The 24,923-nt window shown below is 40.5% G+C and overlaps 2 protein-coding genes across 2 annotated transcripts in view; one reads left to right on the forward strand and one right to left on the reverse strand.

Moving 5' to 3' along the window:
• LOC111197026 (NACHT, LRR and PYD domains-containing protein 12-like) overlaps positions 1–24,923 on the forward strand; it is a 72,595-nt gene that overhangs the window by 17,053 nt on the left and 30,619 nt on the right. The window lies entirely within an intron of this gene.
• LOC125801426 (uncharacterized) lies at positions 17,399–24,129 on the reverse strand. Its single transcript, XM_049478158.1, has 5 exons — positions 24,003–24,129; positions 19,482–19,629; positions 19,118–19,366; positions 17,864–18,071; positions 17,399–17,781 (listed from the first exon to the last, which is right to left on the reverse strand). Exons 1-5 carry the CDS (start codon positions 24,067–24,069, stop codon positions 17,581–17,583), a joined length of 873 nt encoding a protein of 290 aa, XP_049334115.1. The 5' UTR covers positions 24,070–24,129; the 3' UTR covers positions 17,399–17,580.

Consider the following 24,923-nt stretch of genomic DNA (forward strand, 5'->3'; position numbering starts at 1 on the left):
ATAATCTTTCCAGTGGGAGACAATCGTGAAGTGGAACGAAATTTATTGGATACACATTATGTTGAGATACTCAGTATTTTGAGAACATTGGTATTTAACTTGTGTGAAACTGACACCAATAAATCCATAACTCCTGCTATTTACTTACATAGAAGTGTTTTTTTTCTCAGTAGCTCAGTCACTGTGAAGTGTGGAGGATAGTTTTGCAATATATTGATTATCGCTGAATCGCAGTTTTGAGATATCACCGTTATCATTAATTTACCACTTTGCTCAAAGGTGCTGAAAAAAACTTGAAAATGGGCCTTGAAAGTGCTTGAAGAGTGCTTGAATTTTACCTTGTAAAAGGTGTTTGAACCCTGTGTTTAAAAACCCCAGCAGCACTGCTGCACCTGATCTACATGTACCAACACAACACACACAAACACGTCACCACATTAGTGTCAATGCAGTTTTAAGAAATATTTATCACGAAAATAAAGCTCTCTGGCGCTTGGAATTAAATATACAGGGTAAAACTTAGGCTAATCGGATATGCAGGTGAAAAAATATGTGTGAATATGTGTATGTTTATACCTACAAATCTCAAATGTAAATTGACATAATATGGACCATTAAATGACGGTAACAACCTGACCGTTTGACACTTAGCTAATCTGCATACCAGTAGGAGAGAGCAGAGATAGACTGGCTGTGTATGAAACGGTAGGCAGCTACCACAATCCCTCATGCCTGAGCTGTTCATATGTTAACACACACTAAATGATTAACCCTTTACAAGTATTAATATGAACTTTAGGAAAAAGAATATAAACAGAATTGCCCTTTTTTCTATTGTGAGTTAAATGAAGTCACTGCTGCCTATTCTAATAAGCTAACCGTATGACTAGCTTGATGAGTTCTGGGGACATTTTTACATGGGATGTGTCTGAAAGATCTGTGGAAAAAAAGACATTGCTTAAAATAATAAAAAGTATTATTACAAACGTTACAAAAGGACTTTCTGAGCTGAAAACAAAAAAAAAGAAAATATGTTTTATAAAATTTATTGAGATATCATATATATCCTATACCCAGTTTATAGACACATTTGGGACATACCGGGGTTGGACAATGAAACTGAAACACCTGTCTACAGTCACTCAGTGTTGGATCTTAGTTTGCATAAAAATAAATCTATGCCAGTTTTTACCCTGAGCTCTGGCTCGCTTCTTTTTTTCCCTCCTTTTTTCCTCTCTGTATCACAAACTCTTCTAGTTCCTCCCTTTACCCAAGTTTGATTTTAGGAAGTCTTTTACGTACACTCTAAAAAGAAATGTGTCAAAAATGACTCAGACTGTGTCGAATTTTAACACATTGTGCGAGTGTGCTCAGAGACGACACATGTTGTGTTGATTCTGACACATCCAGTGTGTAATCCAATTTTACACACTAAATGTGTCAGGCTAATGAACTCACAAATGTGTAATTTTTTACACAACTTGTGTTGATTATGCATAATCAAGATAATGTATCAAATATGTTAAAAAAAAGCATGAAACGAATTAATTCAATTCCATTTTTATTATCATGCCTATATATGGTTCAATTTTTCTTTTGGAATTAGCAATGAATTAACATTCACGTGTTTGATTTTGAACTGTAACAAACATGACTGTTTTTACATTTAAAATGTTACAGTTTCGTTTGGAATAAGAAATAAATTAACTCGATGTTTTTTATATATTTTAAATGTAAAAACATGCATGCTTGTAACGAATTCATTGTCTTTTGTGATAATGAACACCTAAAAACAAAAGTCCAAACAGTAAAGGGGTGTATAAAACATAGCTCATATAAAATTAGTCACAATTGTTCATTGTTCTCACGTATTTTTAGAAAACCTGATGAATTTAACATTGAACATCAGTACAAAAATAAAATTCCCTTTTTATAAAAACAGAACTACAAAACGTGAGGCTAAACAATTTGGATCTTGGATTCAAGTACAGCTTGTCTGTGTTGTAAATGGCTAGTACATCAAGAGGCCTAACATCTGAAGCATCATCTAAGCTGATCATTTCATAGTCATTGGTTCGCTTGACATATGCATAAAAATGCTCATCAAAGTACTCAATTGAAAGAATGCAGATAAACATCAAAAAGGACTCAGCATCAGCCCGTGGTATGATGTGAATTATCTCACCAAACAAACATTCTCCACAGTGTTTGGTTTTAAGTGGCAGCACACCACCTGTTCTATATGTTAGGCCAAGTACAGTATGTGAAGTAACAAATAGTGCACGGTGGTACATGTTAACTGGTGATCTCTGTAAAGATGCTTAGTAAATGATTTGATGTTGTGGTAAGTCCTTGGACAACCATCCTGGCTGCAAATAAGAATGAAGTTCAGTCCCTTTGACAATGCATGTATTTCACGAAGATGCCAAATTAGCTTCTTTACTTCTGTGAATTGTGACTGTCGACATTCTGGACAAGTGTACATTATGCTGTGAATTGTGATGCTTTAACCTTCGAAATGAGCTTCAGTACCTTAGCTTTCCGGCTAGTTGAGAGAGGCATGTCATAGATGTGTTCAAAGAAGCAGAACACGGAGCTTAGCTGACATGGATAGGCCAGGTTAAACACCCAGTAGAGCTTGAAGAGCTTGTCCACAGCAGATGTCAGTCCTTCTTCAAGGGGAACAGTGATTCGGTCACTCTTTCCAATGATGACATGTTGCTTTGCGGCAGCCCTCAGATTTCCAACACAGATTAGCTGGGGCTGGTGGGTCTGTGAAGGACAGACATCACAAAGAGAAGCAATGCTGCTTCCTATGGAGAGGAATTAGTGCCAAATTGAAAAGCAAACACTAGGGTGGAAAAATGTAAAAACAATCAACAAAATGCATTGCTTTTCCTCACTAATATGCAGAATAAGTGCCAAAATGAAATGCAAAACTACTTTTACATTACATTTCATTGCACTTGATCTCTTTATTGAAAAACAATACGCACTTATTTGCATTTTCAAAACCAAACGCTGAATTAGTGCCAGAATTTAATGAAATACACCTTGAAATGTAATCAAGGCACAGCGGTATTACTTTTCACCATAAGGTACTTTAAACATTAACTTCTCCTTTAAATGTAATACTTACGAGATTGCTTTTAAACACTGATGTGATGAAAACATGCCACAATGAAAATCAATAGCTCCAGTGTGTGTGGATTTGTATTTAAAGAAAGAAACGCAGAATTAGTGTCACAAGCCACCTTAAAATGCAATCTAACGAACGGCATTGTATTCCACTGTGTGGCGCTGCGAATGTGCAAAAGCAAATCACAATGCATAGGATTGCATTCCGTCTAGGCAAGCGCTGTAATCGTGCCACATGTAAATTTAATAACTGTCCAATAGGAGTGCTCCCTCAAATTTGGGGCGGGGCCTGTTGGACTGGACAAATATAATCGATCACCGATTACTGAAGCGCTTCAGTGCTTCTTGAAAAAACGGCGCTGTATGCGTATTTCAAGTGCCACACAGTGCCTCAAGAATCAGCAGGTCGTGTGTTTGCGTAGAGACCACAAGTGAGGGCAGGGCTGGATATCCAACTCCGCCTACTACCTACAGGCTTCCGCGAGAGGCTCCTGTAAACGGCTGCAGTTTTCTGCCATAAGGTTTTAATATTTGCTGTTTTTTCGCATTAAAATAGCTAGAGAAATGACAAAGAAAGCATGGGTGGCAGATTTGTTGCGAGAGGCTCTTAATGGCCTGGAAGAAGCCGAAGGCGCCTCATCTGTTGCCACCAGCAGCAACGAAGCTCCTTCGTCAAATGAAGAGAAAGAGAGAGAGAGAGACAGAGAGAGCGCAGCGCAGCGCGGCGAATTTTGCTTACCCTAGACTATATATAGTATTAAAATGAAACCCCTTAAAATCAAGAGGGCTTCGCGACCCATCGTGGATCTTTGGCGACCCATAGGTTGGGAACCACTGGTCTAGAGTCTGTCTCTGTTTTTTCAAAGATGGAGACTATTGAAGCTATTCTGGTCAAAAAACTAAAAGCGACGTCGCCGGTTTGGGAGCATTTCGGCTTCAAGCCAAATGAAAAAGGAGAGCCAGACAATTCTCTTCAGATATGTACTTAAAATATTTACACAGATTCCCTTTATTTGTTAAAAATCTCGTTCAGATATGTACTTAAAATATTTACACAGATTCCCTTTATTTGTCAAAAATCTTGTTCAGATATGTACTTAAAATATTTAGGAGAAAGGTTGTGCGTTCTTATTGCATCTATTTTTACTGTGTTCTTGATAATAAACATGTATTTAACTAGTCTTAAAACTGTGTCATCTTTGCCGTTTAAAAACAATGATATACATCATTCCTTAACAATAAATACACTAAAGCAGTGGTTTTCAACCTGTGGGCCCCCCCATGGGGCCGCAGAGGTACTGTAAGGGGGACATATCGCATCACACCGCATATCGCATATGCTGCCTTCTGCAAAAGAGATCAAAAGTATACATAACCAATATTTATTTTATAGACCGGGCTTGTGATGCTCAAGAGTTCCAAAATCAGTTGACAACAAGCTTTCCAAAGCTTCAGGAAGGAGGGGGCTTTGAGCTGTTGCGAACTAGCGGAATGACACGGTCCAAAACACTTGAGATAATTCCATGTCCAGAGAGTGGATACACACCCTTGTATCTCACCACAGAGGCAGGGGTTGGTTCTTCAATCCTTTATGTGAGACCACTTCAAGCTAATCTTAGCATGGAAAGAGTAAGTATATTTTATATGTTATCTACTAATATAGTGTTGAAAAAATATTTAATATGCTTCCCCTTTCAGAGTTTTTCTCAGAAAGTCTTATAACACCATAATTATGTATGTGTACATGAAGATACTAGTGCATCTGAAAAAATAGAATAGTGTTGTAAAATTCATTTTTGTGGCGAATTTAACTTTAAAATGCAAACTGTCATTCATTGGACATTCCTTCTTTTTGTTTTACAAAACCTAAATCTTTTTGTTTTGCAAATTCTTTTCAATCTATATTCAGTTGAATACTCTACAAAGACAAGATATTTAACGTTCAAATGAATAAACTTTATTGTTTTTTTGTAAATAGTTCATCACTGCTTGTGTAGGTTGCCCAAATCCATCCTGTCCCTTTTTTCGTTCCTGTTAGTGCCTTCAGAGTGCAACATTTTTTGTGTTGTGTGTATAAAATATATTACAAAACATAAGTAAAAGTTGTTCTTTCCAATTAGATATCTACTCCTACATCGTCAGGTGGTCCAACCATACAGTGCCTGTACTGCAAGCAATTCATGAGACAGGCATCCATCCCTACACATGTTGATGTTTATTCAAGATAAGTTATGGTTATTTGTCTGTAATGTCAGTTTTGCTATGTAGTAGGGCTGCACAATATATAATTTAAGCATTGACATTGCGATGTGTGCACGTGCGATAGTCACATCGCGGACCCTGCGATGTCACGTGGCAATAAAAACAAACACGCCGTTGCAGTGTTTTGATTCTTAAGAAGTAGATACACAGCATTCTGAGTGAGCGCGAGAGGGAGGGGGAGCGGGCGTAAACACAAGAAAAAATAGAACAATGCGAACAATCCAATATAGTGCAGCCCTGTTATGTAGCTCATTCACATTAAATAATTAAGGCATGTCATCATGCATTGCATAATTTTTGGGAGTTTGCAATTAGCTCTCATGATAAATTGTACTTCTTGGTTTTTAGCATTGGGAATAGTGTGTAGAGTAATGTTTCAAGCCAAGAACATATCTTTTTAATTTTAATCTCTCTGACATTAAAATTGCTAGACATAATTCAGACGGTAGGACAGGCAGGCATGGAAACAACAGACGAAGGGAGCATATAGAAGCTGAAAGGACTCAAGATGGTATTGGAAGGCACCAGGAAAGAGAGGGCAGACAACAGGAAAGAGAGGGCAGACAACAGGAAAGAGAAGACAGACAACAGGAAAGAGAAGACAGACAACAGGAAAGAGAGGGCAGACAACAGGAAAGAGAAGACAGACAACAGGAAAGAGAAGACAGACAACAGGAAAGAGAGGACGGACAACAAAAGGAGACAGAAGATGGGAACACCACTCCAGGGGAAATGGGAAATATCCAAAGGATTCACTATCGGAACAGTACAGACAATGAACATAGAGACTTGAGGCAGAGACAAAGTGGTAGTTGCACTAGTGAAGGTTTGTGATCTTGCATTGTGTCCATTTTCCTCTCATGTGGTATATGTAAAGCACAATGGCTTTATGTAAAGCATAATTTTTGTAACTTTTACAGAGTGGAAAACTGAGCCAGATATTACGAAAGCAGTTGACATTTACAGACATCAACTGTTGAAAGCTGCTGAGTCTGAGGAGGATCTGACAATCAAACTGAACATGGGACATAGTCCAGAGGACCGGGAGAGGGCTATTCTGCAGTTTTACAAAGCCCCCAACATAAACTGGGCCCGAAACCTTACTGTGGTTTTACAAGGTAGGTCACTGACCTTTTTGTTTTTATTGTTATTGAATAAATGACTTTTTTTTCTTTTCTTTTTTTTTTTTTAATATATAAATGTGTACTTATTTTGTTTTAGGTGATGCTGCATTGGGAGATGGCGTCAAAAGATTCTTTTTTTCACGAACAATATCAAAACTACAGTTTGGTTTTGAACTGAACATAGGTATGCTGTTTATAAAAACTATGATGGGTTAGTCTGGACTAGCTGACATTTTATATTAAACTGAAACCTTGTTAAATATTAGATAAATGTAGCATAAATTGCGCAATTTTTGTATTCTCACTTTTCACCAGCTATGTTTATTTACTTACATTTGTATGTTAATTGTTATGGAGGACCAAAACTGCCAAAATTAAAAATAAATAAATAAATAAAAAACGTAAGTAAATTACTCAATAAAAGTAATATGGTGATGTGGCGCCAGGGGCGCTAGACCCTTAAAAAAAAATGTGAGGAAAGACGACAGTCTCACAAAATACACCCATAGGGGGTATTTTATTTGGGAAAAAATTGAGGTTTAACAGAAATACACGGCCATCGGCCGGAACGAACTAAATCAATAATGCCAGGGTGCGACAATACTAAGCACACCTGGCCAGGCAGGGGAATGTAGCTCCAGAGAGGCTGGAGAGAGAGAGAGAGAGAGAGAGAGAGAGAGAGAGAGAGAAAGGAAAAAAAAATCTAGTGGGGGGGGTACAGCTACTGTCTTGTGGGCGTAGTGAAGATTGGTGAGAAAGCCAGTAGCTGAAGCCAGGGATAGGTCAACTTTCTGCCGAGGATAGAGCACTCTAAGCGTGTGACCTCCGCCGCGCCGTCTGCTTCTCGTCAGTCCGCTGTCAGAGACAGAGAGAGAGAGAAGGTAAAGGAGGGAGAAAAGAGAAACAAACGGTTAGTTAACTGGTGGGGTAGAACCGGCCACCCCGAGCTCCTCTGTCTTTCTCCTTTTAAAACGGCGTCCTCGTGTCCGGAGCCGCGGTTCAGCTGGGTGCCTCAGTGGCCGCCAGCCGTGCGTGATTGCCGTGCCCCGCCCCCTAGCCACGCGGTCCGAGCGGCTTTCCACAACAGTGGTGCTGAACAAGGAGGAGCGTTCAGCACCGAGGACAGCGGTGTTCCGCTGGTGGGGCTTCTTCAGGCTGCTTGGCAGCGCGGCTGTCAGGCTGCCCGTGCCACAGACCCCCCCCTCAGAGACCTACCAGGGGAGCCCGCAGTCCCCGAGTCAGAGTCCGGACGACGAGAGAGGGCGTCTGCATTGGCGTTCAGCCGGCCTGCTCGGTGACGTACCCGGAACGCGAAGTCCTGGATTGACAGAAACCAACGTGTCACGCGAGGGTTGGTGTCTTTGGCCTTTGCCATCCATGTTAAGGGGGCGTGATCTGTAACAAGGGTGAAGGGCCTACCCGTTAAATAGTACCGGAGTTCCTCCACAGCCCACTTGATGGCCAAGGCTTCGCGTTCTACAGTGGCATAATTGCGTTCGGCAGGGTTAAGTTTGCGGCTGATATAAAGCACGGGGTGCTCTTCCTGTTCAGTTTCCTGCGTGAGCACCGCCCCGAGGCCTGTGTTGGATGCATCGGTCTGGAGGACGAAGGGTTTGTCGAAGTCCGGACTTCTCAGGACGGGCTCAGAGGTCAGGTGTCTCTTTAAGTGTTCGAAGGCTTCTTGGGCCTCCGGGGACCATCGGACTTGCTCGGGTTGGTTCTTTTTGGTGAGGTCACTTAGGGGTGAGGCCGTCGTGGAAAAGTGCGGAACAAAGCGGCGGTAGCACCCCGCTAGACCGAGGAAAGCTCGCACGTCAGTCTTGGTGCGGGGGCGTGGCCAGTGCAGGATGCTTTGGATTTTCTTCTCTTGCGGCCGGAGCAGACCCCTGCCTATCCTATAGCCCAAATATTGGGCCTCGGTCAGCCCGAGATGGCACTTGGAGGGGTTGGCGGTGAGTCCGGCATCCTGTAGGGTGGTGAGAACCTTACTGAGGTGGAACAGGTGTTCGGCCCAGGTCTCTGAGTACACGATCACGTCGTCCAGGTAAGCGGCTGCATACGTGGTGTGCGGGCGGAGCAGGATGTCCATCAGCCGCTGGAACGTGGCCGGGGCTCCGTGTAGTCCGAACGGCAGAACGGTGTATTGCCAGTGGCCAGAGGGCGTGGAAAAGGCAGTCTTCTCTCTGGCTGCTGGGGCGAACGCGACCTGCCAGTAGCCTTTCGTGAGGTCGAGGGTGCTTACGAACCTGGCCTTCCCGAGTTGGTCAATCAGTTCGTCCACCCTGGGAAGAGGATAGGAGTCAAACAGAGCAATCTCATTCAATTTGCGAAAGTCATTACAGAAGCGCCAACTGCCGTCGGGCTTCGGCACCAACACAATCGGGCTGGACCATGGGCTATGGGAAGGCTCGATGACCCCAAGGGTTAGCATCCTTTGCACCTCCTCCTCGACGGCCTGCTGACGAGCCTCGGGCAGCCTGTAGGGACGCTGCCGGATGATTGTCTGAGGGGGGGGTGTGTATTTGGTGGTGAATGATGTGGGTCTTACCCGGCTGTTCAGAAAATACTCTCCTGAAACGGGACAGGCACTCTGTGAGGTTTTGGCGCTGATGGGGGCTCAGTTCAGGACCAAACGAGGCAGCGATAGGAGTTTCTGCAGGACTGCTATGGGCAAAGGCAGACAGGAGAGGTACGGGTTCGAGCCATTTTTTTAGGAGATTGACATGGTAAATTTGCTCCTTTTTCCTCTTACCCGGTTGTTCCACTCGGTAGTTCACCTCACTCACTTTTTCCTTCACCGTGACTGGTCCCTGCCAAGAGGCCAGAAATTTGCAGGTGGAGGTCGGTATCAGGACCATCACACGATCTCCGGGTTGGAATTCCCTGAGTTGGGCAGGGCGGTTATACACACGCTGTTGGGCACGCTGGGCAGCCTCCATGTTCTCCCTCACGATGGGCCAGACCTGGTCGAGGCGCTGCTGCATGTGGCGCACATAGTCTATGACGGAGCGGTGTGGTGAGGGCTGGTTTTCCCAGGCTTCTTTGACCACGTCTAAGAGGCCTCGAGGGCGGCGGCCATACAATAGCTCAAAGGGGGAGAACCCCGAGGAGGCCTGCGGGATTTCGCGAACGGTGAACAATACGTGGGGCAGCAGCTGGTCCCAATCTCGGCCATCCTGTTCGACCGTGCGCTTGAGCATGCGTTTCAGTGTTTGATTGAATCTTTCTACAAGTCCGTCAGTCTGGGGGCGCCAGACGGACGTGCGCAGCTGTTTAATGCATAACAGTTTACACAGGTCCGACATCAACTTGGACATAAAGGGGGTGCCCTGGTCCGATATAATGTCACGGGGGATGCCGACGCGGCTAATTAAAAGCACAAGCTCGCGAGCGATGGCGCGCGAGGTAGCTTTTCGTAGGGGTATGGCTTCCGGGAATCTAGTGGCGTAATCTACGAGGGTGAGTATATATTCGTGCCCCCGGGCCGACTTAGGGAGGGGGCCTATTATATCCATGCAAATTCCCTCGAAAGGGATGCCAATAATGGGGAGCGGAATTAATGGGGCTGGTGCTGGTCTTTTTGGGGAGGTGATCTGACACCGTGGGCAGCGTTGGCAGAAATTTTTAACCTCCGCATGTATGCTGGGCCAATAGAAACGGGGTAGTATACGATTAAGCGTGTTTTCGGACGCTAGATGTCCGCTAAGGGGGTGGCGGTGTGCGAGATGCATAACTGTGTCTATCCGTGTGCGAGGCACTACCAACTGTTCTACCTGTTCGGCTCCGAGGAGAGTGACTCGGTAGAGGAGGTTGTCCTCAACCTTAAAATAGGTGGGGGGAAGGGGTGTCGGGCCGTGGACGGCCCCATTAACTACCCGCACGTTATCCCACGCGTTTTTCAGCCTGTCGTCCTCTTTCTGTTCGCGCTGGAACTCACCCTCGGCTACAACCTGCTGGTACAGAGAAGAGAGGAAATTAGCAGGGGGTGTGTGCTCACCTTCCGAGCCTGCCTCCTCACTCTCGTCCGCAGTGGGTACTAGCAGCGCACGCCTCCTCGGCTCTCGACGTTTTCTAGGTCGTGGGCGGTGGCGGAGTGGGGGGACCCAATCCGAGCTCTGCCGCAGCTCCCGGTCGAAGGCGGGGAAGTCCCGACCTACTAAGAGGGGGACAGGGAGGTCATTAAGGAGACCGAGTAAAATGGGATAGTTACCGGTCTGGCCACGGACGTGAGCAGCAGCTGTGGGAACCCGTCGTACATCCCCATGTATGCAGGCCACCTCAAGGGTTCTCCCGTCAGGTTTGAGCCACGGAACAGCCGAACGCCTGACGAGACTGATGGAGCTACCTGTATCCAGGGTGGCTTGGAGGGGCCGGCCGTCTACATGGAAGGTTCTGGTTTGGCTCGTTTTTTCGGGCAGTTCGTGATAGCTGCAGCCGACCAGCCAGGTTCTTGCGGGGCCCCTGGGTTGGTCGCGCTCAGTGGGCATCGGTTCATCGCGGGGACTGGGCACTGGGTTATTAGCTCGCCCTGGAGTGCCCTGTGCATGGCGGAGAAAAAAATCTGCCTTCTCCCTGTCCTCCCGCCGCGGACGGCTGAATTCGCGCCTGGGGGCCGGGGCAGGCGCTTCTCTCCTTTCATGTCGGTTAATGGCGAGAACCGACTCTGCAGCCTCTGTAGCCTCCACCATCTCCTTGGATGAGGCTGGATCCTTCCACCCAACAGATTTTTGCAACTCCCCGGGCAAGGAGCGCAGAAAACGGTCCATGGCTATTCGCTCTATGATGCCTGCGACCGTCATACGATCTGGCTGGAGCCAACGGCGGGTGATGCGGAGGAGTTGTGACATTTGGACCCGGGGGGAGTCTGTGTGTCGGTACTTCCAACGGTGGAACTCCGCGGCAGCCGCTGCGGGGCCGAGCCGGAGGCGGTCCAGGATCTCCGCTTTCAGCAGCTGGTAATCCTGCGCATCTGCGGGGGTAAGGGCATAGTAGGCAAGCTGGGCCTCACCAGTCAAAAAGGGAGCCAAAATATTCGCCCAGTCCTCCTTGTCCCATACTTCCCTTTCTGCGATTGATTCAAAGGTGTACAGGTAGGCTTCGATGTCGTCTTCGGAGGTGAGCTTGGTGAGGAGATGTTGTGCTGATCTTTTGTTGTCGGGGAGCGGCGACAGGGCTGGCGTCCGTCTGCGCGTTACCAGTTCTTCGGTCACCTCCTTCAATCCCCTGGTCAACTCCTGTGTTACCTCATGTTGTCGCAGGTTGCTCTCCAACAGATGTTGCAGTAACTGGTCCATCCTCCCCGTCCTTCACGGCCTTTGGGCCCAGGAGGGATGATAAGAGGGGAGCAAGAGAGGAGAGAAGGAAATAGAAAAGAATAAGAGAAGGGGAAAAAAATAGTAATAATAATAATAATAATAATAATACATTTTTTTTTTATTTATTTTTTTTTTTTTTTGGTTCTAGATATCTAGGTCGCCTCCTAGGGTTCTAGCATGGGTAGATTCCCGCATTCTCCACCACTGTGGCGCCAGGGGCGCTAGACCCTTAAAAAAAAAATGGGAGGAAAGACGACAGTCTCACAAAACCCACCCGTAGGGGGTATTTTATTTGGGAAAAAATTGAGGTTTAACAGAAATACACGGCCATCGGCCGGAACGAACTAAATCAATAATGCCAGGGTGCGACAATACTAAGCACACCTGGCCAGGCAGGGGAATGTAGCTCCAGAGAGGCTGGAGAGAGAGAGAGAGAGAGAGAGAGAAAGGAAAAAAAAAATCTAGTGGGGGGGGTACAGCTACTGTCTTGTGGGCGTAGTGAAGATTGGTGAGAAAGCCAGTAGCTGAAGCCAGGGATAGGTCAACTTTCTGCCGAGGATAGAGCACTCTAAGCGTGTGACCTCCGCCGCGCCGTCTGCTTCTCGTCAGTCCGCTGTCAGAGAAAGAGAGAAGGTAAAGGAGGGAGAAAAGAGAAACAAACGGTTAGTTAACTGGTGGGGTAGAACCGGCCACCCCGAGCTCCTCTGTCTTTCTCCTTTTAAAACGGCGTCCTCGTGTCCGGAGCCGCGGTTCAGCTGGGTGCCTCAGTGGCCGCCAGCCGTGCGTGATTGCTGTGCCCCGCCCCCTAGCCACGCGGTCCGAGCGGCTTTCCACAACAGTGGTGCTGAACAAGGAGGAGCGTTCAGCACCGCGGACAGCGGTGTTCCGCTGGTGGGGCTTCTTCAGGCTGCTTGGCAGCGCGGCTGTCAGGCTGCCCGTGCCACAGGTGATTAAAATGGTAAAGAATAATTAGAATTAATATAAAAATAAATACATATCTATAAAAGTAAATATCTTAATTATTTGTTATTTATGGGTTTCTTAATATTAACATTGTTTACTTTTTATTTATTTATTTCTACATTTCATTGTCCTTATATGATAATGAAGGGGCGTGTTTTACAAAAATCTTCTACGTTACCAAAGTTACCGCCAAAGGGGAAAGACATCAATCTAGGTTATCTAAAACGATCAACCAATAGAAATGCTAAGACACCGTGAAATCATTGCTGGACAGCCCCTTAATTATCATATAAGGAAAAGGTAAAACAGAAATAAATAAATTGGGAAATAAATAAATCAGGAAATAAATAAATTGGGAAATAAATAAATCAGGAAATAAATAAATTGGGAAAATAAATGAATACAGAAATACATAAATCGGGAAATTAATAAATACAAAAATAAATAAATCGGTAAATAAATGATTGCAGAAATAAATAGTTATGTAAATAAATAAACAAACTAATCAAAAGAGAAAATTAATCTTTACCATTTTAATCACTATATTACTTACTTATAAACTTATTTATTTATTTATTTTTTATTTTGGCAGTTTTGGTCCTCCATAAATTGTTTTGTTAATTTAGTAATTAAGTCCTATGCTTAACTAATAATTGTATTTTTTTATTTATTTTTAGAAGGTCCTGGGAAAACCCTTTTTTTTCTTGGAGAGGAAGATCACCAGGTGCCATCGACATCTAAAATTCTTCTAGACAGTGGACTCTATGTGGTTGCTGGACGAATGATAGGACACTCAATCCTGCATGGCGGCCCAGGATTGAGTAGTTTGAGTCCTTCAGTTTTTAGTGGCTTGCAGAGAAAGTGCTAGTGCATGCGGTAAGTGTTGGTCTTGAGAACAAAAGTTTGACACAAATTTAGAGAAAATAAAAAGCTATTTTTAACCTTTTGATGCACAACATATGTACCACCTGCTTTAATGCACATCATGGGTCAAACATGACCCGCATTCATTTTCTATGCAACTTCATGTATGAGTTCTATGATGTATCTTAGCAATAAATTAATTCATTAAAAAATGTAATGTGTTTCTCAATTAACTTATTTTGCACATGCTTATATTATTCTTACCTTTCTTACATTTTGAATCAAAAGCCCTCTTTGCATCACACCCCCTTTAATGCATGCACACATGCGTCAATAATGAACCACGTTCATTTTCAGTGTGTATTCATGTATGGATGAGTGTTTCTTTAGCTCAAATCTTCTTTTTTTTTTCTTCTTCTTACTTTATGAAGAAGCTTTTGTTTTTCCACATCAGGTTTACACACACAGGTCAGACACAACCTACATTTACCATTTTACAACTCAGCTATAGCTCAAAACAGCTCCCCTCACACAGCTAACTCAGTACTGATTTCAATAGTTTTAACATAACATTAGAAAATATCTGTGTCATTTGTTACCCATGTTTGCATGAGAGGGGTAGTGATACCAAAGAGTATTTATTTTAAAAAGTAAGAAAAGAAAAAAATAATAATGATGAACTATACCCAAAAACAAGTTACTTGAGGAATACCTTGAATTCTGATATAGAAAATAAAACTTGTCCGGGACACATTTGACCCATGTTGTGCATCAAAGGGATAAAACGCGTTACAATATGTATTGACTACAGGATTTGGCTAAATTCCATGCCTTTTGCTAGGTCCTTGGCCGTAGAAGAGAGCAACTCAGACAACTCAGAAGAGGCTTGAAAGACAGTGGACTGATGCCTTTACTCAAGGAAAGGCCTGATGCTCTGAATATCATTTTCCCTCAAGCATCCAAGATTTTTGTTACCCCAGAGGTACATTGTACACCGCACATTGTAGTACATATGTAACACATTGGACATTCTTCTTCAATGATTTCACTGTCTTTTTTGTTCTTTTTTTTAAAGATGATTCTTGATCGTATTGTATGGCCATCAGACTCTGACACTGAATCTGATGACGGGCTTGACATTTCTACAAAGTGCAGTGTCACAACCTATTTGCGGGAGTACATTGAGTCAGGTAAAATGTTTATTCATTTTATTCTTTATTATTGTCATGTTTAAGCTAGTTTTTTTTCTTTTTTCTTTCCTTTTTTTTACATACATACATACACATGTATGTATATGTGTGTATATATATATATATATATTTATATATATATATATGTGTGTTAGGGCTGCACGATATTGGAAAAATTTCACATCGCATTGTTTTGGTTTTCTGCGATATATATCGCGATATTACACAACGCAGGACCCATGACGTCACCAGCCCCGCCCCCACTCGCGTGTTTTAAACTAAATATAGACTATTTACTTTAAAACTTTGAATAGATTTTTAATAATCTGGCTGTTGGCTGAGATTTCTAAACCTGCTTCCCAAAGAAAAAGAGAAAGAGATGGCCATTACAGCCTAAAAAATGCCTTAACACTAATATAAAACACAAATTAGTAACTTGAAAGAGATTCATTTTTTTTAAATAAAAAATATTAAAATTGCTTTTAATATTGGCTCAAAAATAAAACATTAAAGCAGATTTTTTTATTACTGAACTATTTAACATGTAATATGTTTAATGTGTAAATCACTTATCAGTTAGTATAATGAAGCAAAATAAATTAAATGTGTGTAGAGCCACTCTAAAATATTACTAAACAGAACTAACTTTACACTGTTGCGTCGAGCTCTCAGGCTACGTTGTTACAGAAACTAAAACAGAGCTAGTCATTTTCCTTCTAATTTTAACATTTATTTTTAATGTACACGATGGAAAATGGGGAGAGATTGGAAAGGCGAACATATGTATGTATATAAACCGAGCTACACTGAATAAGCATCACCCCCTCTTTCAAACACACACAGTGGATCAACACCAGCAGATGACATGTCTCTCCAAACCATCACTGATCATCAGTAAATTTTACATTTCATTGAAAGTAAATAAAGGGAGCAGAGTCTGGAGGAAGAGTGGAGAGACACACAGTCCAAACTGCTTGAGGTCTAGTGTGAAGTTTCCACCAATCAGTGATGGTTTGGAGAGACATGTCATCTGCTGGTGTTGATCCACTGTGTTTTATTATCAAGTCTAAAGTCAGTGCAGTTTTGTTTTCCCACAAAATCTTACAGCACTTCCTGCTTCCCTCTGCTAACAACTTTTATGGAGATGCAGATTTCATTTTCCAGCAGGACTTGGCAGACTGCCAAAATTATCAATTGGTCTTATATAATATTCAAATTTTCTGAGACATTGATTTTTGGGTTTTCATTGGCTGTAAGCAAAAATCAACAATAAAATAAATAAAGGCTTAAAATAGATCATTCTGTGTTTAATACATCTATGTAATAGATGAGTTTCACATTTTGTAACTGAATTACTGAAATAGAGTTACTTTAATGTAAGTGTTGATTTTAATTTTAGGATTAACTGGGAAATGTTAGAGGCCAGATCATTAATAACATCTCTTTGATTATTGTCAGGTAATACATTTTTGAAAAAGCATGACTGAATTAAATGTCTTCACACCATTTCAGGTACATCGGATGAACTTCTGGAGCTCCTCAAATTCTGGGTTGGGTGGGCTGTTTTACCCCAGCACCTTTATGTGAAAGTTAAGAAGGTGTCCATGCCCACTGCAGTTACCTGTTTTGAAACCCTCAAAATTCCAGGACACTACTTGTCTTATCGGGAATTAAAGATGGATCTTGCAGCTGCAGTGTCCACCACCGACAGTGGATTTGGACTTGTTTAGTATAGCTTTTGTGCAGTTTTTTGCACTCAGAGTACACCTTGAACACAACTTTTTGTTTGTTGTTTTTCAAATTAGTTCTCCACATACCAATGGAGACTTAGAATTTTGAAGGTGATCACTACAGATACTGGTTATTTACTGTTTTTCTTCTCCAATTAAGGGTACCAAGATTTTTTCCTGCTTTTGTTGGAGTAACTGTCTCTGATGTTCACAGAAGGCTGTTTTTGGACCACCATCACCTCTTTACCAAACCAAAAGAATAAATGCTTAACCAAATAATAAATTATTGACGAATTGAAGAGGTGTTCTACTTCATTTTAAAACACTGCTCTGAGGACTGGATTTCATCCAGCAACGAGAGCATTAGAGTGAGGTTGTTACCACTCCACCTTATCCTCAACACTGCTCTACAGCTCAATGTTGGAGCCCACCTCAGGCATTAAGAAAGGTGCCAATAGATTGTCTGTCTGCTACAGAGGGTTGTACGTCTAGACAAGCTGTGTGTGCATTTGCACACCTGTCAGCAATGGGTGCAGCCAAATACATTAATTATAAGAGTTATATTTATAATATAAGTGTCAGATTTAGCCAATGTTCTATTGATTGCCTGTTGTGTTGTGCTGTTCTTGGGAGTAGTCTGGATTAGTGTTTAGAAAGTCTAGTGTTCATCCAGATGTCTTTAGAATAGAGAGAGTTTACATCAACTGTATACTTGACATAACATACACTGACTGAAGTTGTCTACAGTTTTATCTCAGAAAATGACTTTTATACAATATTCAGATGGATTAAAACAATACAAAAGTACAACGTATTTGTAATGCTTCATTTATTTGGAAAGAAAAACAAAAGTGTGAGATTGTGCGTGTGTGTGTGTGTGTGAGAGAGAAATTCTGTTGACAGAAACTGTGTAATATACAAACAAACTGTCAACAATCCACTGGTAAGTGTGCATATAGAAAAATCTGTCTTAAGAGATGCATGAAGACATTGGTCAACCAAACCAGTTAGTAAGTAACCCAAGGGCCTGAATGTAAGAAGCAACTCCATAGTCATCATTAGTGCTGTTCTGTTGAGGAAGTCTGCTCAACTCCTCTTGAGATAGCACCCTGGAAAGCTGCACCTCAGGAATGACCAGGGCTAAATCCCGATCACCAGGTGGGCCCCTCCAGTCTACACCATACAGTTCATCCACCTAGGTATAAGCGAAAATGATTTGATTATTTATTCTTCAAATGCTTGCACATACATGCCCATCTCAAGTGTTCCAAATGTACCTGTGGTGGATCTGGACTGGCTGGACTGTTGCTGTTTGTGTGCCACAACTGCTGAGGAGACTGGTTCCTCTCTGTTCTTAGGGGATGGTTGTTCCACCCTTCAACAAAAGAATCAAGGTGCTGCTGTAGTCTGGGAAGAAACACCCAGTGTAGGGCAAAAATGTGCAAGTCATTGTCTGGAGACAGGATGCCCTCACTCTCTAAACTCCTGAAAAGTGTGTGGAACAGATCTGTTACACAGAGGTAAACATCCCTCCAAAGGCGCTCAATTCTGTAAGATATAAAGAAATAAATATATTTTTTATTAAAATATTACTATACAACAATTTTATAATTATTATATACTATTACTAATGCAACAGCTCTGTATGTTAATCTAAGTACTACTCTAATGTATTTTATGTATACTTGTGAAGCAAAAGTAAAAAGTTATTTAACCTCATAACAGGCCTTGGCCATGCATGCATGTTTCTCTGCAGTAAAATAACTTATTTACATTCTGAAAACTTAATTTCAGATCAGTATCTGAGGAATCAAACCCAATTCTGCATGTTTGAAAATATACAAAAAAGCTAAACAATCGTTACAGAACAAAAGGCTTATAGGAAATTAATCATTTGATTTGTATTCAGGAAATATTTATTTTAAAATTAAATTTAGGAAAGAGGCAATTTGATAATTGCAGGTTTACTTTCATATTTTCAGTTATAACTTCTTATCAAACATGAAACCTTTATATGTAATGCTTTAATAAAAATTCTACAGATGCAGGTGGGTGATATCAGGAATAACATTTATTTTAAAAAATGCCTGCCTGTTAAGGGGTTAATTTCTATTACTTTGATAACTTTATAAAATAAATATTCATGACTGCAGCCATACAGGAATCCTTAAGAGAATATGTATTCAAAATAATGTTAAAACAAGATATATGCTAGCAGTCTGTAAATTGAAGCTAAAAAACAGCAAGTGTGACCATGTTAAGGCCAAGTGAATTATAGGAGTTGGAGCAAGGCCTGATAGTGGGTGCAGATGGGTAGGTCATTCCATTTAATAATGTCACGTGTGTACCAATGTCATAGAAGGCTTTTAAGGTTGCAACAGTATGAGATTTACAAGGTACAATAAAATTCTCCAACAATATCTGTACTTTATCCACTTTTGGTGCTATCATGATACCCTCTTAAACAGTACAGTGTGAACCTGAATACAAATGTGTGTTTAATGACAGTGTGCGGTATGTGTTTGCAGTACCTTTGATTGTGCACGCTTCTCCCAGCAATGTGTGAACTGCGGTTCATTCCCCTGGTACTAATCATAAAGGAAGCAACGTCTCTGTTCTCCCCTCCCTTGCCACTACGTACTCGTGACGGGATGCCATATTTCTGTGTTGCCTGCCAGAAGTGTTTGTAAACAGTGTCTGCACGATTGTTGGCAGAAGCTTGCAGGTAGACCACCAGTCTGCTGAAGCCATCAATAGCTCCATGTATGACAATACGCCACCTGTGCATATACAAGCAGACAAAACCACTGAATCTACCTTTAACATGAAGAACAATGCTGACACTATTCTGCCAGTTGCAAAAAATAGCTTTACAAACATTGTTTGTTGCATTACCTTATGAGCTTGTGGTTCCCATCGATATGCCAAAGGCAATTTGGAGCAGGAACATTGTACACTCTCCTTCTAACAGTATGTAGACAGAGTGTACGCTCAAGCAATCCTTGAGGGTCTGTGCGCAGCATTGACTGTTTCAGTCTGTGCTCTGGAAGGGGTGGAAACACTGAAAAGTTATCTCTTATTTCTAAAGGTGGTCTCTAACAATATCTATCTCCAATCTTAAATGCATGCAGTTAATATTGTACTCATGTACAAACTGTCTTTACATGTAAACACATTTTATTTTTTTATCCTATATGTGAAGGCAACAGGTAATCAAGACAGTTTTGTTATTGGTAAATATATACTCAACATATAAATATACCCCATTCACTTCAAATTTACATGAAAAACATATTTTGACTTTTTACCTGTCATATTAACAAGGTTTATGTATTCATAGGCATAAACTAAGACGTGTCTTTGGAGAGGAAAAATATTCAGAGGAGGTAGTGGATAAGATACTAAGATACTGACTAAAATTGATGTATTAAGTAAAGAAATAAAAATGATGCATGTGTCTTCAAACGTACACGTAAAGCATAATAATTGAACAGTATACTTTGCTTATGTAAATTAATAAAGATCATCTAATTGTGATTCATTTCAATACCCCACCTTATTTAAATTAGTATGACACTGGTAGGCTGAGAATATAATATTCAAAAGTGGAAACAGGAATAAGTGTGAATACAAATATGATAAATAAATTAAAATATAAAGAAAACAGTTGATCATTTAAAATAACAAAATTAAATTAATGTTAAATGTGTTTTATGGGATATTCTTCATCTAAATTTTAACAGAAATTTGCCTTTTTACAGATTGTTTCTACAGTATAAACCTTATTTTTATACTGAGGAAATTATGAAAATACATAAAATACATAAAAATCGGTTTAAGGATTGTAAAACAAGGAAAAGCTTCTTTAAAGGCCTGAAGAGTGTGACAAGAGTTAAAAGGCATGTAAACAACAAACAAACTGTATACAGAAATGAAACCTCTATTAGCCTTGGACAGATAAACGATATTATCCATGTCCATGCCATGTGATGTGGCATTCCATTATTTAAGCATTGAAATTGTACAAGCAATCTATATATATATATATATATATATATATATATATATATATATATATATATATATATATATATATATATAATAAAAATGAAAACTATTATTTTTAACACAACAAAAAATGCACAAGGATGACGTTTTAATTAAGAGTTATAAATAATGGGGCAAATAAGTTCATTTGCAAAAACAGGTGCTATTCTTCCAACATAATCTTTATCGTTTTTTTTTCAAATTAAGTCACACACAGCATGCAGGAAACTGAGGCAGCAGGAAAGAGAGTTAATTTAATTAATAGAAATTAATTCAGAAATAAATAACAAAAATATTAATTGACGACCAATTAACGAAAACGAAAAAGAGACTAAAAAATAAAACATGAATACCTGAAAACCAGAACTATGACGAAATGTACCGCTATTATACTTTTCGTCAACGAGTAAAAACAAAACGAAAATGCCAAACACCAAGGAAAGGGGGAAACAATTTGTAACACATTTAATTATTGGTCAGTGATCGGACATCTGCTCTACATGGTGTGCGTACCCGCAACCTACGGAGCTTTTAATTTAAAGGCGCGGAGCTGCGGCAGCGGACAAGCGCTTATCTGCGCGTCAGCTCTCCGCGCGCGTCCGCTTGTCCGGCCGGCCCCCGGGCATCGGGTCGGGCTCGGGCAGAGAATCAGCCTAAATACAGGTTGCGTGCTGTTGTGGCTAATTATTGTCCTAGCTCCTATATGTCCAATATGGACATATAGGAGCTAGGACTTGTAAAATAATTAGCCACAACAGCACGCAAAGTGTAAAGTGTCACGAAGACCCAGGCAGGGAGACGAGGAGGCGGACACAGGTGCAGGTAGGGCGAAATAAATAAATAATTTATTAAATAAATAACAAAGAAACACAAAGAAACAAGTAAACACGTAACAAAGATAATCAACCAAAACAACCGAGGGAGACTAGAGAACATAAACGAACAAGAGATAATAATAATTAAACAGGGAATAACAACAAGGAACTAAACTCGATAAACAATAACTAACAAACAAACCGTGAGTAAATAAACAAAGAAGTAAACTAGAGACTAAATAAAATACAAAACGAAACTGTGCAGGGATAAATACACAAGGGAATAAACTAATAAACTAATAAACACAAAGCAGGGGTATCTACAAGGAACTAGGGAATAACTAAATAACTGAAAACAAACGAGAGGCACTACAGAACATAAACTAAACCAACTAGAGATAATAAAATAATAAACAGGGAATATATATATAAGAGAAGGACTAGAAATAAACAAGGAAATAAACAAGAAGCTAAACAAGACTTGGAAAACTAAACTGAGCAGGGCAAGGGAGAAAACAAAATGAAAATAACAGGGAACTAGAGATAAACAGAGAAAACACGGAATAAGGAGCACAGGAAACAAACTAGGAATAAATACGGAGCTAGGGTTTTAGAAACACAGAGAGACAGAACAACAGGGGAAGGTGCAAAGACCGACGGAGACAAAGTGGTAGACGAGGGCTATATAAGGAAACAGGAAACACTATAATTAGAAACACCTGGGGCAGGGGCGGAGCTACAAATGAGAAACACATGGAAAAGTACTGAGACACAGGGGCACAGGTCACGTGGGACACACACAGAGACATGAGACAGGGCTAAGACATGACATAAAGTGTAAATAAAAAATTGAGACAGATTCAAATAGTCACAACAGTGTGTTATAAAATAAGTAAAGTCTCTTCTTCAGAAACAAAAAAATCAAGCTAAATAAATTAAAATTAACAATTGAATTTTGTCAGTATTTAAACAATTTTTAGAGAAATTAAAAATGGCAGGAGTAAAACAGTTTAAAGATATTCACAGTATCAGATGCACTGATATTATTATTACTGGTCAGTCAGGATAATTAAAGGACTGTACTTCTCTTTATATATAAATAAGATTTATTGTAAACGAATAAATAAAACAACTGTGATTTAGTATCTAAAATAATGGAATTATAACAAAGCATCTCTTTCTCCTTCACCACAAAAAGCCATTAAAACGAAAGATAATTCCGCTCAGAAATCATAAGTGCGGCTGATGAGGCGCGTTTCTCCGCAATATTTTAAAGGAGCTCATTTGGTCAAGCCTAAAAGTGTGTTTAAATAACACTTGTCTGTTTTTGCAAAGGAAGTCTAAATATTACCCATTATTTATAATTGTATTCTTAATTTAAACGTCACCCATGTGCATCAGCCCTGTATATCTACTTGAATAATTTCAACTGTAAAAAATAATATTACAAATAATGTATTATTATTATTATTATTAGTAGTAGTAGTAGTAGTAGTAGCAGTATTATCAACCATTGTTTTTGGGGGGAGGGGTGCAAAAACAAAAGAGCCGTCCATGGGGGACATTCACAGTAGCAAAGGGATAGCAAGGCACTCAGTAAAAAAATAAATACATTAAAACAGTACAGTATTTACATAATAAATAAGTCAAGAAGTATTAAAAAATCGTATTTACAAATAATTGCATGTTGCCTCCTAATCGCACAGTCCCATGTTCAAATAGATCAAACTAAACACAGTTCTTAAGAATATCCTGCAGAACTGATGTCAGAATATCTTGGTAGCATTGTGTATTGTCAACATTTATTTTAATAACATCATATAATATTTCTACCATGTAACCCAGGCCTTTTAAAGCCTGAAATTTAATGACATCCTCAGTGATACAAAACTGACATAAAGTCAATGTTCTTGTGCAGAAAGAATTGCATAATATAATATATTTAGATCTTAATATTATTTATAATCTCCGAATATTTATCAGTTCCAGGAATAATACTTTTTAATCCTAGATCATTTTAGGGATATGAGAAATATACATTTTATTATGCATGTTTCAACCCATCACATACTCCATATACTTGCAGTATAAATTATATGCATGGGCTGTCAGTTTCTAACCACAGAATTGCTGCTGACCACAGAAATCCAGATGGTTTGGGATGAGCTGGAGCAGAGTGAAGGCAAAGGAGCAACAAGTGCTAAACACCTCTGAGAACTCCTTCAAGACTGTTGGAAATCCATTTCAGGTGGCCACCTCTTGAAGCTCATTTAGAGAATGATGCCAAGAGTGTGCAAAGCAGTGATCAGAGCAAATGGTGGCTATTTTGGAGAAACTAGAATATATTTATTTTTAGTTATTTCACCTTTTCACCTAGTGCTTTTTTTTTTGTTAAATATGTAACTCCACATGTGTTCATTTATAGTTTTGATGCCTTCAGTGAGAATCTACAATGTAATCATGTAGTCATGAAAATAAAGAAAAAACATTGAAAAAGAGGTGTGTTCAAACTTTTGGCCTGTACTGTATGTATGCACACAAGTAAGTAGAATACCTTGAACTCTAATTCCTCTTCCTTTAAGATAGCCTTGCATCATCCGGTACCCCGAGTTAGGGAACATACGCTGCAAATCCCTTACAACACCGTCAAGTTCCTCATCTGAGAGGTTGTTGTAGAAATCAGCCACTCACACAGCCAAAATGCTGAACATTCTTCTCATGAGGAACAATGGGGTTATAACATAATATGTATATATAATAATATATAATATACCTATAACGTAGTTATATTTGATAGACGTACCGCACGTCATTTTCCTCCATTCGCCTTCGAAGGGTTCGAACTGATACGCCGAATATTTTTGCAACAGCTGGTACTGATAATCCAAGGCTGAGATAGCGAATTATACCGCTGAGTGGGACAGGTATTTTCTGAGGTCCTCCTGCTCTCGGTTGGACTGCTGGAGCACAGAGTTGTTCCAGAATGTTCCTCAGTGCATTTTTGAAGGTTTCTGGAAAGTCTTCGCCGCGAAGTGTGAAATGGCCTGTGTTCTCTAAAATCCACTCCAGTTTGAAAATCACATAGTCGTCTGTAACTGACCCAGCCTCAATTTGTTCAATTACAGTGTTTATTTGCTCTTTTATCCTGTCACGAAAAGACATTTATTCAGCTTTCAAGTACAACTACGAGCGATTGCTTCTGACTGATGTCTAAGCCCCGCCCCAAATTTGAGGGAGCACTCCTATTGGACAGTTATTAAATTTACATGTGGCACGATTACAGCGCTTGCCTAGACGGAATGCAATCCTATGCATTGTGATTTGCTTTTGCACATTCGCAGCGCCACACAGTGGAATACAATGCCGTTCGTTAGATTGCATTTTAAGGTGGCTTGTGACACTAATTCTGCGTTTCTTTCTTTAAATACAAATCCACACACACTGGAGCTATTGATTTTCATTGTGGCATGTTTTC

This window comes from Astyanax mexicanus, chromosome 4, assembly GCF_023375975.1.
Source record: "Astyanax mexicanus isolate ESR-SI-001 chromosome 4, AstMex3_surface, whole genome shotgun sequence".
In the NCBI taxonomy this organism is placed as follows: domain Eukaryota; kingdom Metazoa; phylum Chordata; class Actinopteri; order Characiformes; family Acestrorhamphidae; genus Astyanax; species Astyanax mexicanus.